This window comes from Myotis daubentonii, chromosome 13, assembly GCF_963259705.1.
Source record: "Myotis daubentonii chromosome 13, mMyoDau2.1, whole genome shotgun sequence".
In the NCBI taxonomy this organism is placed as follows: Eukaryota; Metazoa; Chordata; class Mammalia; order Chiroptera; family Vespertilionidae; genus Myotis; species Myotis daubentonii.
In genome coordinates this window covers 52,521,794-52,535,327 of record NC_081852.1, presented here as the reverse complement: position 1 = coordinate 52,535,327, position 13,534 = coordinate 52,521,794, and the positions used below count along the sequence as shown (strand labels likewise).

Sequence of the window (13,534 nt, the reverse complement as noted above, 5' to 3'; positions counted from 1 at the left end):
ACGTAGCAATTATTGCTGTAGGTGCTATGGCAAATTCAAATGATGAGTGAGAATGTTAGGCAGGGAGGGAAGCAGGAAGGTGAGGAAGGAAGAGTGGACTTTAGGTGGTCCATCGAGAGTAAAATTTGTTCACTGGGGGCACAGACAACCCTGAGTGCCCTTGAGCAGCATCATGCTGTACACGAATTCCCAGCCCAGGTCCTCTGACAAGTCCTTAAGGGGTCTCTATATCATAATATCTGAAGGGAGGGTCATTATATTTGACATTTAAAAAAACCGAGTTGAGGTCATACTTGGAGTTTCTTGACTCTATCCATATGGCACCCTGGTTAGATCTTAGGTTGATTAGACAATCTGACTGGTCTGTCTGTGTTTCTGATGAATAAAAATGGGTGGCTAGTTAATTACTCACTAATATAAGTACTTTGGCAGATCCAGTACTTTTCCAAACATGGAATGCAGGATAGTGGCTGCTTGAGGTAGAAGTAAATCATTAAAAGGGATTTTGGCTGAGAAAAGCTCGGACTTCCTGAGGTAGTGGAACGAACATAATTCCGGAAGACAGGGGGTCTGGACTCACTGATTAGGTACCTGACAGGAGCAAACTAGTTTTCCATTCTAGGCCTTAGTTTCCCAGTGTCTGGAATGAGGGAGGTGGCCTATACGTCTGAAGTCCTTTCCAGATGTAAAATATCCATGCTTATGTGGCTCTAAGTTTTAAAATTCCACTCCTCCCAGAAGCCTTGCCAAGCTAAACTCTAAAATCCAGGATAATGATAACTTTCCCCAACCATGCTGGGCATAAACAGGAAACCTATGTCTTTCCCACTCTCTGTCCCAGTGAGCATAATGTCTGCCCTCCCTCCCTATGCGAGCATCTGTGTCAGCATAAATACAGTCACAAGCACGTCCATCTTTCAGACATGCTTATCTGTGTCGGTGGTGGCCTCATCTTTAAAGGGCTGAAGATGAGCCCCACGCAGTGAGCACCTTGCTGATGAGCTCTTCCATTCCCTGAGTGACCCTGTATCCAGTGCCTACAACAGTGGACATGATATCCTGAGATGAGTGAAGGGGACACGGGCCCGGTCCCTCTTCAAGGGCAGACACACATCAAGTGTGTGCCTCATGGTCTCCAGGCACCAGTGCCAGGGCCATGGGAGTGTCAGATAGACCTGGATCAGAATCTGCTCCCCCGGGACCCACCTTGGGCAAGTGATGAATTTCTCTAAGCCTGAGCTGGCCTGTCTATAAAACAAGGGAAAATAAAAATTGATCCCACACGCCTGTTCAGAAGACAAGACTGCCACAATGTATGTAAAGTGCCTTGGTGCAATGCCTGGCGTCCAGCTGGCTCCTTTCTGCCCACAGTATAAGAATGTGCCATGGTGATTCTAGGCTGAGGGGGTGGGGGGGGGGGATATAACTGTACTGTGATTATGTATGAGAAACTCTGTGTTCTAAGGAAATTCCTACTGACATAGTTAGGGGTGAAGAGATATACTGTCCCCAATCATTCAAGAGAAAACAGGCATAGATGATTGCATAGATGGGTGAAAGATCAACAGAGATGGATGAACGGATGGATAAATGACTAGATTGATAGACAGAGATGGATGGACAGATAGAAATGAACAGACAGACTGACGATTGAGACACACACAGAGAGACAGAAAGACAGAGAGAGAAGGATAAGTGGGTCCAATGAAAAGTAGTGACTCTGGGTAAAAGGCATATGGATGGTCCTTAAACTTACCTGTGATTCTGAATTATATTAAAATTAAAAGTTAGCAAAAATACATTTTAAAAGCTATCTCTAGAGCAGGAGCAGATGGATTTAGAGAGAATCACAGGACCTCGGGCCAACTTGAATTTTTGGTGTGAGGTGTTGATGGGCCCCATTAACCTCCCACTCGCTGCTCTGCCTGATGAGCTTCTGGGAGGCACACATGCGACAGATGCATTTGAAAATTTCCAATCCCAGGTCGAATCTCTAAGAGAGCTAAAGTGTCAAGGGTTGTCACTAAAGCCCTAATTACTAACCTAAAGGGACAGTCATCCTTTCCCAGCCTGGGGGAATGCTTCAATAGGCCTGCAGGCCAGCACTGCTATGGACCCTAACCCCCACCTTTCACCCCCCCCCCCCAACCCCAACCCCAAGTGATCAGGGGCCTGGGTTGTCCATTTTCACATGCTGGGGTCATTCTCTTAAAATCAGAAGCTGCTTCTAATGGTTCATGTGGCTGGGTCCCAGATCTCTCACCTCACCCACAAACTCGTTATAGATGGAAATATGAAAGGAGCAAACAGACTTGTGTAGCAAGATTCAGACCTTTCCGTGCCCTCTGATGCAGGTGGGAACAGGCTCTGCAGGTGAGTTCAGAGAACAGGCCCAGTTCAAATAACTCACAGAGTTGCAATAAAAGTGTGGCTGAGGGCAATAAGCCTGGGGGTGGGGAGAAGTCTCCCCAAGTGCTTGCTAGAGCCACAAATACGAGCTTGATCTTCAATAAACAATTTCTGTGCTCCACACGGATCTCCTTTAGGCGTGTCCTAATTTCACCTGGCACTTGGTCTGCCGGCCTCTGTTGGTTTTGTGCTAGAGACACGTGAGGACAGAGCCAGGGCAAATATTTATTCCTCGTGGTGTTGATTTAGAACATATTGTACAGATAGCAAAAGGGTGTGGGTTCCACAGCTATGGCTCTTAGAGGATAGACACAGATGTCTTTATTGACACTTTCAAATATTTTATAAAGCATATTAGCTTTGACTTAGAGTAAATCTACTTTTATTTGTGCCAGACTAGCCTACGGGTGTCTGGGTGGTGTAACATGTAATCCTTAGAGTCACGGAATCTTAAACTGGGAGGTTATCTAGTCCACGCCCATCACTGCGTATGTGGACACAGATGCCTGGGAGAACTTAAGGAAGTTAATTTGTGGGGAATGGAATAGTGCTAGTTTGTGATTACAACTCAGGCTTCACTGAAAAATCAATCAAACATGGACTTGATAAATTATGGTAAATGTATACAATAGACAATGTTATATATATGATAGGGTTTTGTGTTCAGATGCAAGAAGATGGCTAGAAATCAATTAAAATATGTATTGTGAGCTCATGTTACGTGAAATAAACCATCCTGCACAACAGAGTATATGGTGTTATCTGATTTGTGCAAAAATATATACTCTTGGTAATTGTGCCAGCAGATGTACACTAGCCAGAAACCCATAATTAGAGTAAAAGACATCTACCTTCAGTTTTCTCTGCAGGGTTAAATTTTCTATTGTTTACATGTCTGTGACTGGATTTTTTAGACTGTGTTTGTACTACTTTTGCAACAAGAAAACATAATTAAGATCTGTAAAAGTAAAGGAAAAAGAGAACAAAAGCCACCCAGGTCTGTTTCCTGGCTCTTTGTTCTCTTTGAAAATGCACAAGGGGGCCCCCACGGAGGGGACAGGAGCAGGGACAGAGCTGGACTGCTGGGAGAGGGGTGAGCATCATGTGTCGCACGAATTGCTCCTCCTCGTGCTCTGGAAGCCAGGGGACCACAGTGCTCCGAACCACGGGCCCGGGAAGCCAGATGTCCCTGGAAACAGCCTGCAACCTGAGGGGCAATCTCTGGCCTTCCACAAACACGTATGCTTCCCCGTGCCTCGGTTTCCTTATTTACACAAGTTTCCTGGTGTGCGGCGGCCCGGTGAGAAAGAAACCATAAAAACGATTTGTATCCTCGCAGACTGGGGAGGCCCATCTGTGGTGCTGGCACTAAATAGTCCCCAAGGTGGCTGTGAAAACTTCCCTGCGGTTTTATGGGGACAGCCAGCAGGCCAAGTCCATCTTGGGCAGGTGCAAGGAAACTATTTACGGCCCCCGAGAAGGCCCTGAAGGCCCGCTCAGGAAACCTGATTACTCTATTTATGGCGACTCTGTCAGCCAAAGACAAAGTGCCACCACTCAGTCAATGGCAGGGCTTCCAGCGAAAGTGAACACCTTCCCCCGGGACCCTGGGATGGGCGAGGAGGGGCTGGGGCACACACAAGTCACCCCCACCCCATCTCCGTCAACAAGAGACATGGAAAGGGAGGCTGGTGCTCCCACAGAGGCGAGACAAGTATCAATTTCGCAGCCAGGCCTGGGCTGGTGGAAGCAGTAGACGGGATCTGCGATCCTTTTACCCCATGTGACCCTTCGGAGACCGTCTGAGGGCTCACGCCCAGAGTCCCGGGCACTGTGTTCTGCTTAAGAACAGGGAGCTTTAGAAGCAGGGACCGCTCTTTGCTGCACAAGCAATAATGATGCGACCACGGCAGAGGCCCTGGCTGGTCTGCAGCAAAATGTGCTTCTGGAAAGATGTGCGGAAGTGGAATGAGACGGAAAAAGGCCTGGCCCTGGCCCGGGAAATGCTTCTGCAGAAAGCCCAGCAGAGATTTCATGGGTTCTCATGGGGGCCATAGGGGGATCCGGGAGGAATTTCCATCGCTCATTTAATTTGTCTTTTCCGTTTCGATTTTCACAAAAAGCATACATTTTGTAAGCAGAAAAGACCATGGAAATGAATACGCACAAGGAGCTCAATGGGCAAGTGTCCTTTGCCCCTGATGTAGCTGCTTATCTTTGGAGGTCAGTATTTGTAAGCAGGAAAAAAAAAAATCAACCATTTCCGTGAGGGATGCCCCTGCTCTAAAGGAGCCTGGTAAATTATCTTTCAGTAGCGGATTTGTCCACCCTTCATTTCTCAGCCTGTCTTCAAATGTCAATATTTTTGTTCTTCAGGTTTGCCTAAAGGGAGGCGCACCTCAATCAGTTCCATTTGCCAGAAATGGCAAACAGAGGGCCGGAGGCCTACAGGAGGACGTGGCCATCAGGCCACTGATGACACATGGCTGGGCAGGCTTTGTCCTTGGCTCCCAGTTATCCTAGGCGAGGCTCATGTGACCAACAAGACCTCACAGAATGTATAATGATAACAACAGTCAAACAATGCCTCTCTCCCTCCACTGGATCTGCAGAAAGTGCCTTCAAACGTCTGAGTTCCTCCTGTGAGTCACTGTCCGGGGGGGGGCAAAGCATTTGGGTGCTGGATTCAACTGGCCTCTATACCTTGCTCCATGGCTGATGGCTGGCCAAGGCCCAGGAAGGACTGGCATCCCTAAGGTAGCCTCAGATCCTACTAAGCCGCTTGTGGGGTGGGAGTGGGGGGAGCGGGGGGAGCTTACTAAAGAGACAATCACAGCAAGGAAGAGAACACAGAAACCCTCGGGGTGCGGAGCGGGGGCTGAGTGGTGAGGTCTCTAGAGCCAGGCCGCCTGTGCTCAAGTCCCCACGCCTCCATTTACCAGCTGCGTGACCTGAGCAAGGCACTTAGTGGCCCTCCACCTCGGTTTCCCCACCTCACACGGCTGTCTGGAGGATGAAATGAGCTCATACACACAAAAATGCTAAGAATGCATTAAGCACTGTTCGAATGTCCGCCACTGTTATCATCATCGCCCTACACTGTCCGGGGCTCTCCGTGTCCTTCCTGCGGCCTTCGGTGCAGAAAGCAAAATGTTTCTTGTGCGTTGCTTCTCCTTGGGCTCAAGCCAGATGGCCTCCCCGTCTCTCGGCATCTGGAGGAAACTGTACTCACGAATAATCCCGGTCAGCAGATGGCTCGTGCCTGCCCTGCACGTAAGGAAAGGCAGCCTCCCAACATCTCTCGGGGGAGCAGCTATGGCTACAGAGATCACTGGACAGATTGGAGCATGAGGAACCCTGAGACTTGCCCAAACTCACAGCTAGTGCACAGAGCCAGCCTGGACAGCACAGGTTTCCCAGGGCAGGTTAAAAGGGCTCGTTACTCAACAACAGCCAGTTACTTATGCGCTGCATGGTTTACAAATCATTGTCACACACATGCTCCCATTTGATCCCACAATGGCAGGACAACTCAGGTCTACCCCAGCTTCGCTCCCACCTTCCAGGTGGGCCCTGAGCATGGAGGTGCAGAGAGGGAAACCACAAAATTCTCTTTCTCCGACCACTGCATCAGGAGATTGTGCTTAGACAACCATGAACAATGTTCTAAGATTTGACACATCATTAAAATAATCAATTACCCAAGCCGGGTGAACACCTAGCCCTCTACCTTTGAAAGTCATTAGTAGAGGAGTATTGTCCCTGTTTAAGGAAATGGAGCCTCGGGGAAGTGATTGCCTGAGGCCACACAGCTGGTGGGCTCCAGACCTGGAACGTGAACTTGGCCTCCTGGCTCCACATCCATAGGAGAAGCCTCTGTTTTTTTTTTTTTTTAATTAAATCTTTATTGTTCAGATTATTACATTTGTTCCTTTTTTTTCCCCCCCCATAACTCCCCTCCTCCCAGTTCCCGCCCCACCCTCCGCCCTCACTCCCCACCCACTGTCCTCATCCATAGGTGCACGATTTTTGTCCAGTCTCTTCCCACATCTCCCACACCCCTTTCCCCCCCAGGAATAGTCAGTCCATTCCCTTTCTATGTCCCTGATTCTATTATAATCAACAGTTCATTCTGATCATCAGATTATTTATTCACTTGATTCTTAGATTCACTTGTTGATAGATGCATATTTGTTGTTCATAATTTGTATCTTTACCTTTTTCTTCCTCTTCCTCTTCTTAAAGGATACCTTTCAGCATTTCATATAATCCTGGTTTGGTGGTGATGAACTCCTTTAGCTTTTCCTTATCTGTGAAGCTCTTTATCTGACCTTCCGTTCTGAATGATAGCTTTGCTGGATAATGTAATCTTGGTTGTAGGTTCTTGGTATTCATCACTTTGAATATTTCTTGCCACTCCCTTCTGGCATGCAAAGTTTCTGTTGAGAAATCAGCTGACAGTCGTATGGGTATTCCCTTGTAGGTAACTGAGTTTCTTTCTCTTGCTGTTTTTAAGATTCTCTCTTTATCTTTTGCTCTTGGCATTTTAATTATGATGTGTCTTGGTGTGGTCCTCTTTGGATTCCTTTTGTTTGGGGTTCTCCGCGCTTCTTGGACCTGTAAGTCCATTTCTTTCACCAGGTGGGGGAAGTTTTCTGTCATTATTTCTTCAAATAGGTTTTCAATATCTTGCTCTCTCTCATCTTCTGGCACCCCTATAATTCTGATGTTGGTACGCTTGAAGCTGTCCCAGAGGCTCCTTACACTATCCTCGCATTTTTGGATTCTTTTTTCATTTTGCTTTTCCGGTTGGATGTTTTTTGCTTTCTCGCATTTCAAATCATTGACTTGATTCTTGCGCTCCTCTGGTCTGCTGTCGGGCGTCTGTATAGTATTCGTTATTTCAGTCGGTGTGTGCTTAATTTCTCGTTGGTTCCCCAATATAAGATCGAGGGTCTTATTAGTTTTCGTGTAGATCTCATTAAGTTTATCGGCGGCTTCTAAACAGTTCTTGAGAGACCTTAAAAGTGTGGTTCTGAACTCTATTTCTTCCATTGACAATTTTGTCCTGTTTCTTTGTCTCCGCATTTTGTTATGCTTCCTTGGTGCACCCCCTAGTGGTCTTTGTTCGCAGTCTTATAGATAAATCTTGATTGTTGTAGCTAATTCCAGGGAGGGTTTGACCTCCAGGCCAAGTGGCTATGAGAGTCAGCTATGAGTGTCAGCAGTGAGAGAACTTCTGTCCTCTAGGCAGGTGCTAATCTAGCCTTTGCCTGAGGCTATCCGGCAAAGGCCTCTGTGCAGGGCTTGGGCGGGGCGGGTCGCACAGGATCAACAGGGTGGGCCGGAGAGAGCAGTTATGGCGGCTCTCAGTCCTGTCCCCAGGGGCTCTGCCTCTCTGAGTCCCAGCACCCGCTGCAAAGCTGGGAGAGAAAGCTGCACTCGCTCTGACCGAAGCCAGACAGTCCCGCTTCTCCCGTTTGAGTCTGGGTCCCTAAAGACTCGCCCGGATCTGGTGCTCAGAGTCTGCGACTCCCTCCCGATTGAAAACAACAACCGCGCCCTCCGCCGCCAGCCCGCTCCGCGCACTCCGCACCTCAGAATTTGACTTCAGCACTGCGCCTCCTCTGAGTGTCCGTATGCGTTTCTCTTTCCTCCTAGTTGTAGGACTTCCACTCAGCCAGCGTTCCTGTGGTTCTGGGTGATGTCCCTTCCGTTTTTTGGTTTCACTTTTGAAGTAGTTGTTCAAAGCAGCAAACTCCGGCGTTAACCTATGCCGCCATCTTGGTTCTCCATAGGAGAAGCCTCTGGTTCGCTGGTCAGTCCCGGAGGATGGGGCTGAGGCACAGGACACAGGAAGAGTAGTCCTGTCCTTCCTCTCCTCAGCCCCTCCCCTTTGTAAGGAGCTCTTGGCCACCAGCTCCCTTTACTGTGCCCAGAGCCCTGGCCCACCTGCCTCCTGACCCGCCACCACCCCCTGCCCCATCTGGGTCACAGTCCCCTCCCCTCAGAGCCGGGTCTCCGGGCGGGTTGTGGGCACGGAGATGCCTCCATGGTCTACAGGATGGAGAAACAGCCCTGGGGAAGGTGCTGAAGCTGCCAGCACCCCCACTGGGACACAAGGTCATGTAATCAAAGACAAATGACAGGGCTCCTTGAACCCAGCCATTCTGTCCTCCTGGATCTGACCCTAAGTTGCCACTGACCAGGTGGGCCCTGAGCATGGAGGTGCAGAGAGGGAAACCACAAAATTCTCTTTCTCCGAAACCTGGGCTTACAGCCAGGGGCTCCCTCGTGAAGCACTTCTATTAAACATCGCAAACAAACAGACGAATAGAAATCTCAGCCCAGGCGGGCCTCACTTCCTCTCATGAACCTCCTCACTCCCCCCTCACTCATCCCCCGGCCTCACACCTACACTGCTCAGCTTGCCCTTTGAAAGTCTGCACACATGCCCGGCATGGCACATGGAAGAGAAGACACATGGAGGGGACAGCACGTGGAGCCTGCTGCTGTGAGCTTGTGCTGGCTCATTGCAGGAGACGAGAGAAAGAGGCTGCAGCTGCTCATATTGAGAATTCAAAAAATACAGGCAAAACACACAGACACACGCCCTCTAGCAAATGCATTTTGTTTTACAGGCAGCTCTGTGTCTCCCAGCCCCTTCCACGTGTTCCCAGAGAACGGAAAGGCAGACAGCTCATGGGGACAAGGCTACACACAGTGGGAAAACAAGGAGAGAAAAAGTGTCGTCATAACTGTTGGAAAAGGAGGGCCGAGCTTTAGAGCGTTGGGGGACTAAAGAGCATGTTGCAGAGAGAGAAGACTGCACACAAACACAACTAAAAACACAGTATTATACAGAAGCAGCCATTTCCCCAGGGGCCAACATAGCAGGAGTGCAAGGTCATTACTTTCAGACGCATTACTGCTTCACGTTTCAGAATTACCCACTCCCAGGAAACGGTCCACTTCAATAAAATACCAACGTCTTAAAAACACACACACAAACACAAACTTATTCTTTTTAAACCAGTGCTGAATGCTAGAAAGTCTGTGAGTGCCTTTGATTTTAAAAATGTATATCAGCATTTTTATCTGCGTGTTTCGATACTCGCTGGACTGAATTACACAAGTCTTGACCTCTGTCCAGGGACATGTTTTTCTGCACTGAGCAAAGCCACGGCCACACCAGCTCCGTCCCAGGTTCCTCTGCACCTGACACCCAGCCACAGCAGGGGATGCAAACGCCCTAGTGATGACAATGACATGGAGAAAATGTTCTGTACTCACATTTGTCCCCGGGGAAGTCGAAGGAAAGGCGGGATTTGACTGAGCAAATGACCTTGCTGGAATGGCTGCATATGATGTTCCAAGATTTGAGGCATAATCTAAATGACAAATTACACAAAACTGGGTGAAAACCTAGTTCTTTACCTTCAAAAGTCACTGTTAGGACATACATGGGGAGGGAAAAATGGAAATTCCCCCTTAACATAGTGATTAATGATTGTCATGATTATACCTCTGGGTATGTAGATAACCAGCAAAGCTTTATGTCTAAAATAGGTCAGAAAGCCCGGATAGTGTGGCCTAGTGGTTGAGTGTCGACCTATGAACCAAGAGGTCACGGTTCGATTCCCAGTCAGGGCACATGCTCAGGTTGCGGGCTCTATCCCCAGTAGGGGGTGTGCAGGAGGCAGCCTATCGATATTTCTCTCTCATCCATGTTTCTATCTTTCTATCCCTCTCCCTTCCTCTCTCTCAAAAATCAATAAAACATATTTTTTCAAAAATAAATAAAATAAAATAGGCCAGAAAATGTCCAAGAGCCCAGACAGCAGGCCCCATGCATTTCAGGGCCCTGGGCTCTGCCTTATAGACGCATAAGGACACGGAAGGGAAGTCTGGTTATCGCAGATATGATGTGTTAAGCCTTTGGGAAGCTGATCTGTGGCTCCAGCTGCCGACCTGTAGCCCTCGCTCACCTTCGTTCCCAGCAGGGTTATAAACGGCCGTGCTGTTGGGAGAGGCACACAGAGTTCCCTCTGCCGAACCGAGAACACACCGGACAGCAGCGCTGGAGAGGGGTGGAAAGGGGAACCAGTTACTCAAGAAGTTAAATAAAGAACTACCATATGACCCAGAAATTCCACTCCTAGGAATAGACTCAAAATAGTTTAAAATCAATGTTTAAACAAAAACGCACACATGAATGCTCATAGCAGCACTATTCACAGGAGCCAGAGGGTAGAAGAAACGCTCTGAATATAGATCAAAAGATTGATTTATAGATACAGAAAAGGTGATCACACACACACACACACACACACACACACACACACAGAGAGATATGAATACTATTCAGCCATAAAAAGGTGGTATATGTTGTGATGGGGATGAAGCTGGAAATACTGTGCTAAGTGAAAAAAGCCAGTAACAACAGGCTACGTAGGATATGATTTCATTTATATGAAATGTTCAGAAAAGCAAATCTACAGAGATAGAAAGCAGATTGGGGGTTGTAAGGGGTTGGGAAGAAGGGGAATGAGGAGTGGCTGCCTAATGGGTTTGGGGGCAACTGGGTGTGGGAGCGATGAACGTGTTCTGGAACTAGACAGTCGTAATATTTGCACAGCCTTGTGAATGTGTACATACCACTGCATTTTACATTTTACATCAGTTTTACCACAGTAAAAAAAATGGGGAGCCAGAGAAAACCTTTCTGAAATCATTGTATTGAAATGCACACAACAGAAAATTTACCTGCTTCACCATTTGTAAGCGTACAATTCAGTGGCGTTAACCACATTCACATTGTTTTTGCAACCATCACCACCAACCATCTCCAGAACTCTTTTCATCTTGCAAAACTGAAACTCTCAACCCATTAAACAAGAACCATCCATTTCCCCGGCCCCGGGCCCTGGCAACCACCACCCTGCTTTCTGTCTCTAAGAATCTGATGACTCTCAGTACCTCCTATAAGTGGAATCAGACAGCTTTTGTCCTTAGGTGTCTGGCTTCTTTCACTGAGCGTAATGTCCTCAAGGTTCACCCATGTTGGAGCATGAAATTCTTTCCTTTTAAAGCCGAATAATATCCCAGTGTAGTGTGTCCCACACTGTGTTTGCCTGTTCATGTGGTAGGGACCTTTGGGTCCACCTTTGCGGCTATTGTGAATAAGAAATGGAGGTCTTCTGAATGCGCTCGTTTCAAAACACTGAACCCCACCCTCGGTCCTGTGTCCCTGGGCCGGCATCCTCTTCTCTGTGGAAACCTGTAGCCCCTCCTCACTGGTCTCTGGGCACCTGCCTTTGCTCTCCACTATTTTCAGCATGGCAGCCAGGGGCCTGGTCAGTAGAGCCAGAGCACACCCCTCTTTCGCTCAGCCCATCAACGCTCCAGTCACACTCAAAGCAAAAGTGAAAGTCCTTACGACAAGCCCAAGGGCTCAGGATCTGGGCTCTGGCATTTTCCTGGCTCCTCACCGGGCACTCCGCGCTGGTCACACCGATGCTGCCCGAGCATCCCAGGACCACGCCAGGGCCTTGGAACTTGCATTCTCCATGGATGGCCAGGAGTGCATGTCCCCAAGTAGCCATGAGCTCCTTCCATCCTCTCCTGAGATGTCTATGCAAGGATCACACACACACACACACACACACACACACACACACACACACACACCCCTGCCTCTGTCCTGATGTTTTCTGCTTAGCATCTACCCCCATGGACGCCATGTGATTCACTGTTCATCTTGTTTATCATCTGAGCCCTCCCCCCCTTAAGTGTTAGCTCCTTGGGACAGGGACTTGGCTGTGCTGTTCTCATGGCATGCAGCAGGTGTTCTGTGAGGATTTCTTGGGCGTGTGCATGAACCTGCTCTCCTGGACAGCACTTACTTTTCAGAGAAGACCAGGCATTTCTGAGCATGGAGTTTCCCTTTCACATGCAGCTCCCAGTCCTAGGCCAGAAGGAAAGAAAAATGACAGAAGCAGAACTGAGTCCACGGGAAGGCAGGGGAAGTGCAGGCTTCCCAGGCCAGGCAGGATCTCAGCGCATCGGGAGGCTGGACCAACCCTGCCGATGCATCTCTTCCCCGCCTCCTCTCCCTCCCAGACTCCTGACCAGCTCCTGCTCTCCATCCTACCTGCACAGCCCATGCCCATCCTCTACAAAAGCCCAGATTCAAAAACCTGTGTCCTTCTCCCCTACTCAGTGGACCCTCAGTCCCACCGCACCTCCAGCCCATGTCTACATCCAGCTGGGAGAATCGAGCAGGTGCAATCACAGTGAGCTGCAAAGCCTTAGGAAAGGCTTAGGAGAGACAAAGCTCTCCATCACCTCTCATGTCAGCCAGCCCCCTCCAGGGACTAGAGGTGAGAGGCTGTGTCCCACCTGAGAGACAAGATGCATCCAAGCAGAGGGGAATGACAGCAGTGTGACTCCCACTAAGGAGGCATCATGAAATGCAGACAGAAGGAGAGACAGAAGGCAGAGGAGCTTAAGAGGCACATGCTCTGGGAGGGCCAGACCCATATTCAAATCTCCACTCTGCTGCTTTCTAGCTACGGGGCCCCAGGACCCCAGACAAGTCATTTCATCTCTCTGGGCCTCAGTTTTCACTTCTGTAAAGTGAGAATAGCAACAGTTTCAACTTTGGAGAGTTACTGCTGACACACGGGGAAGGTTTAATATATGTTAGCTGTTATTGCTTTGAAATATTTCGCTGCATCATCAATACATTTTGGGGAGAAATGACACTATAATGGAACTTTGCTGCAGCTGAAGCATGTTACAACCACTGGGCAGTGTCAGGAGGCTCCATCTCCATTCCGCAGATGGGGACGCTGAGGCCTTCTTGATCATTTATCTAAGTCCTACCTAAGAATTTCTCTTGCCCCTGATCCAAAATTCTGCTCACTTCTCCCCCCTTTCAAACTCAGTACAATATATTGTCTCCAGTATAATATATGTAACTTCTACGTGTACCACAGAGGAAAAGCCGTCTTCAAGGAGGCGGGAGGGTCTAGTCCCCAAGTCCCTTCTCTGTAACCCAGGCGGGGTCACTTGATTCTCTCCCCACCCCCACTCAGCAGCAGCTTCTCAGCTATAGACATGG

At 48.6% G+C, this 13,534-nt stretch overlaps 1 protein-coding gene across 2 annotated transcripts in view; it reads right to left on the bottom strand.

Moving 5' to 3' along the window:
* The window catches only part of RBM20 (RNA binding motif protein 20), a 179,004-nt gene that overhangs the window by 36,233 nt on the left and 129,237 nt on the right, over positions 1 to 13,534 (bottom strand). For both annotated transcript variants that reach the window (XM_059661359.1, XM_059661360.1), the window contains exons 3-5: positions 12,315 to 12,376; positions 10,398 to 10,489; positions 9,703 to 9,800 (exon numbers count right to left, since the gene is read on the bottom strand). In XM_059661359.1, coding sequence (XP_059517342.1) covers positions 9,703 to 9,800; positions 10,398 to 10,489; positions 12,315 to 12,376 — 252 coding nt within the window. The remainder of the gene's footprint in view (positions 1 to 9,702; positions 9,801 to 10,397; positions 10,490 to 12,314; positions 12,377 to 13,534) is intronic.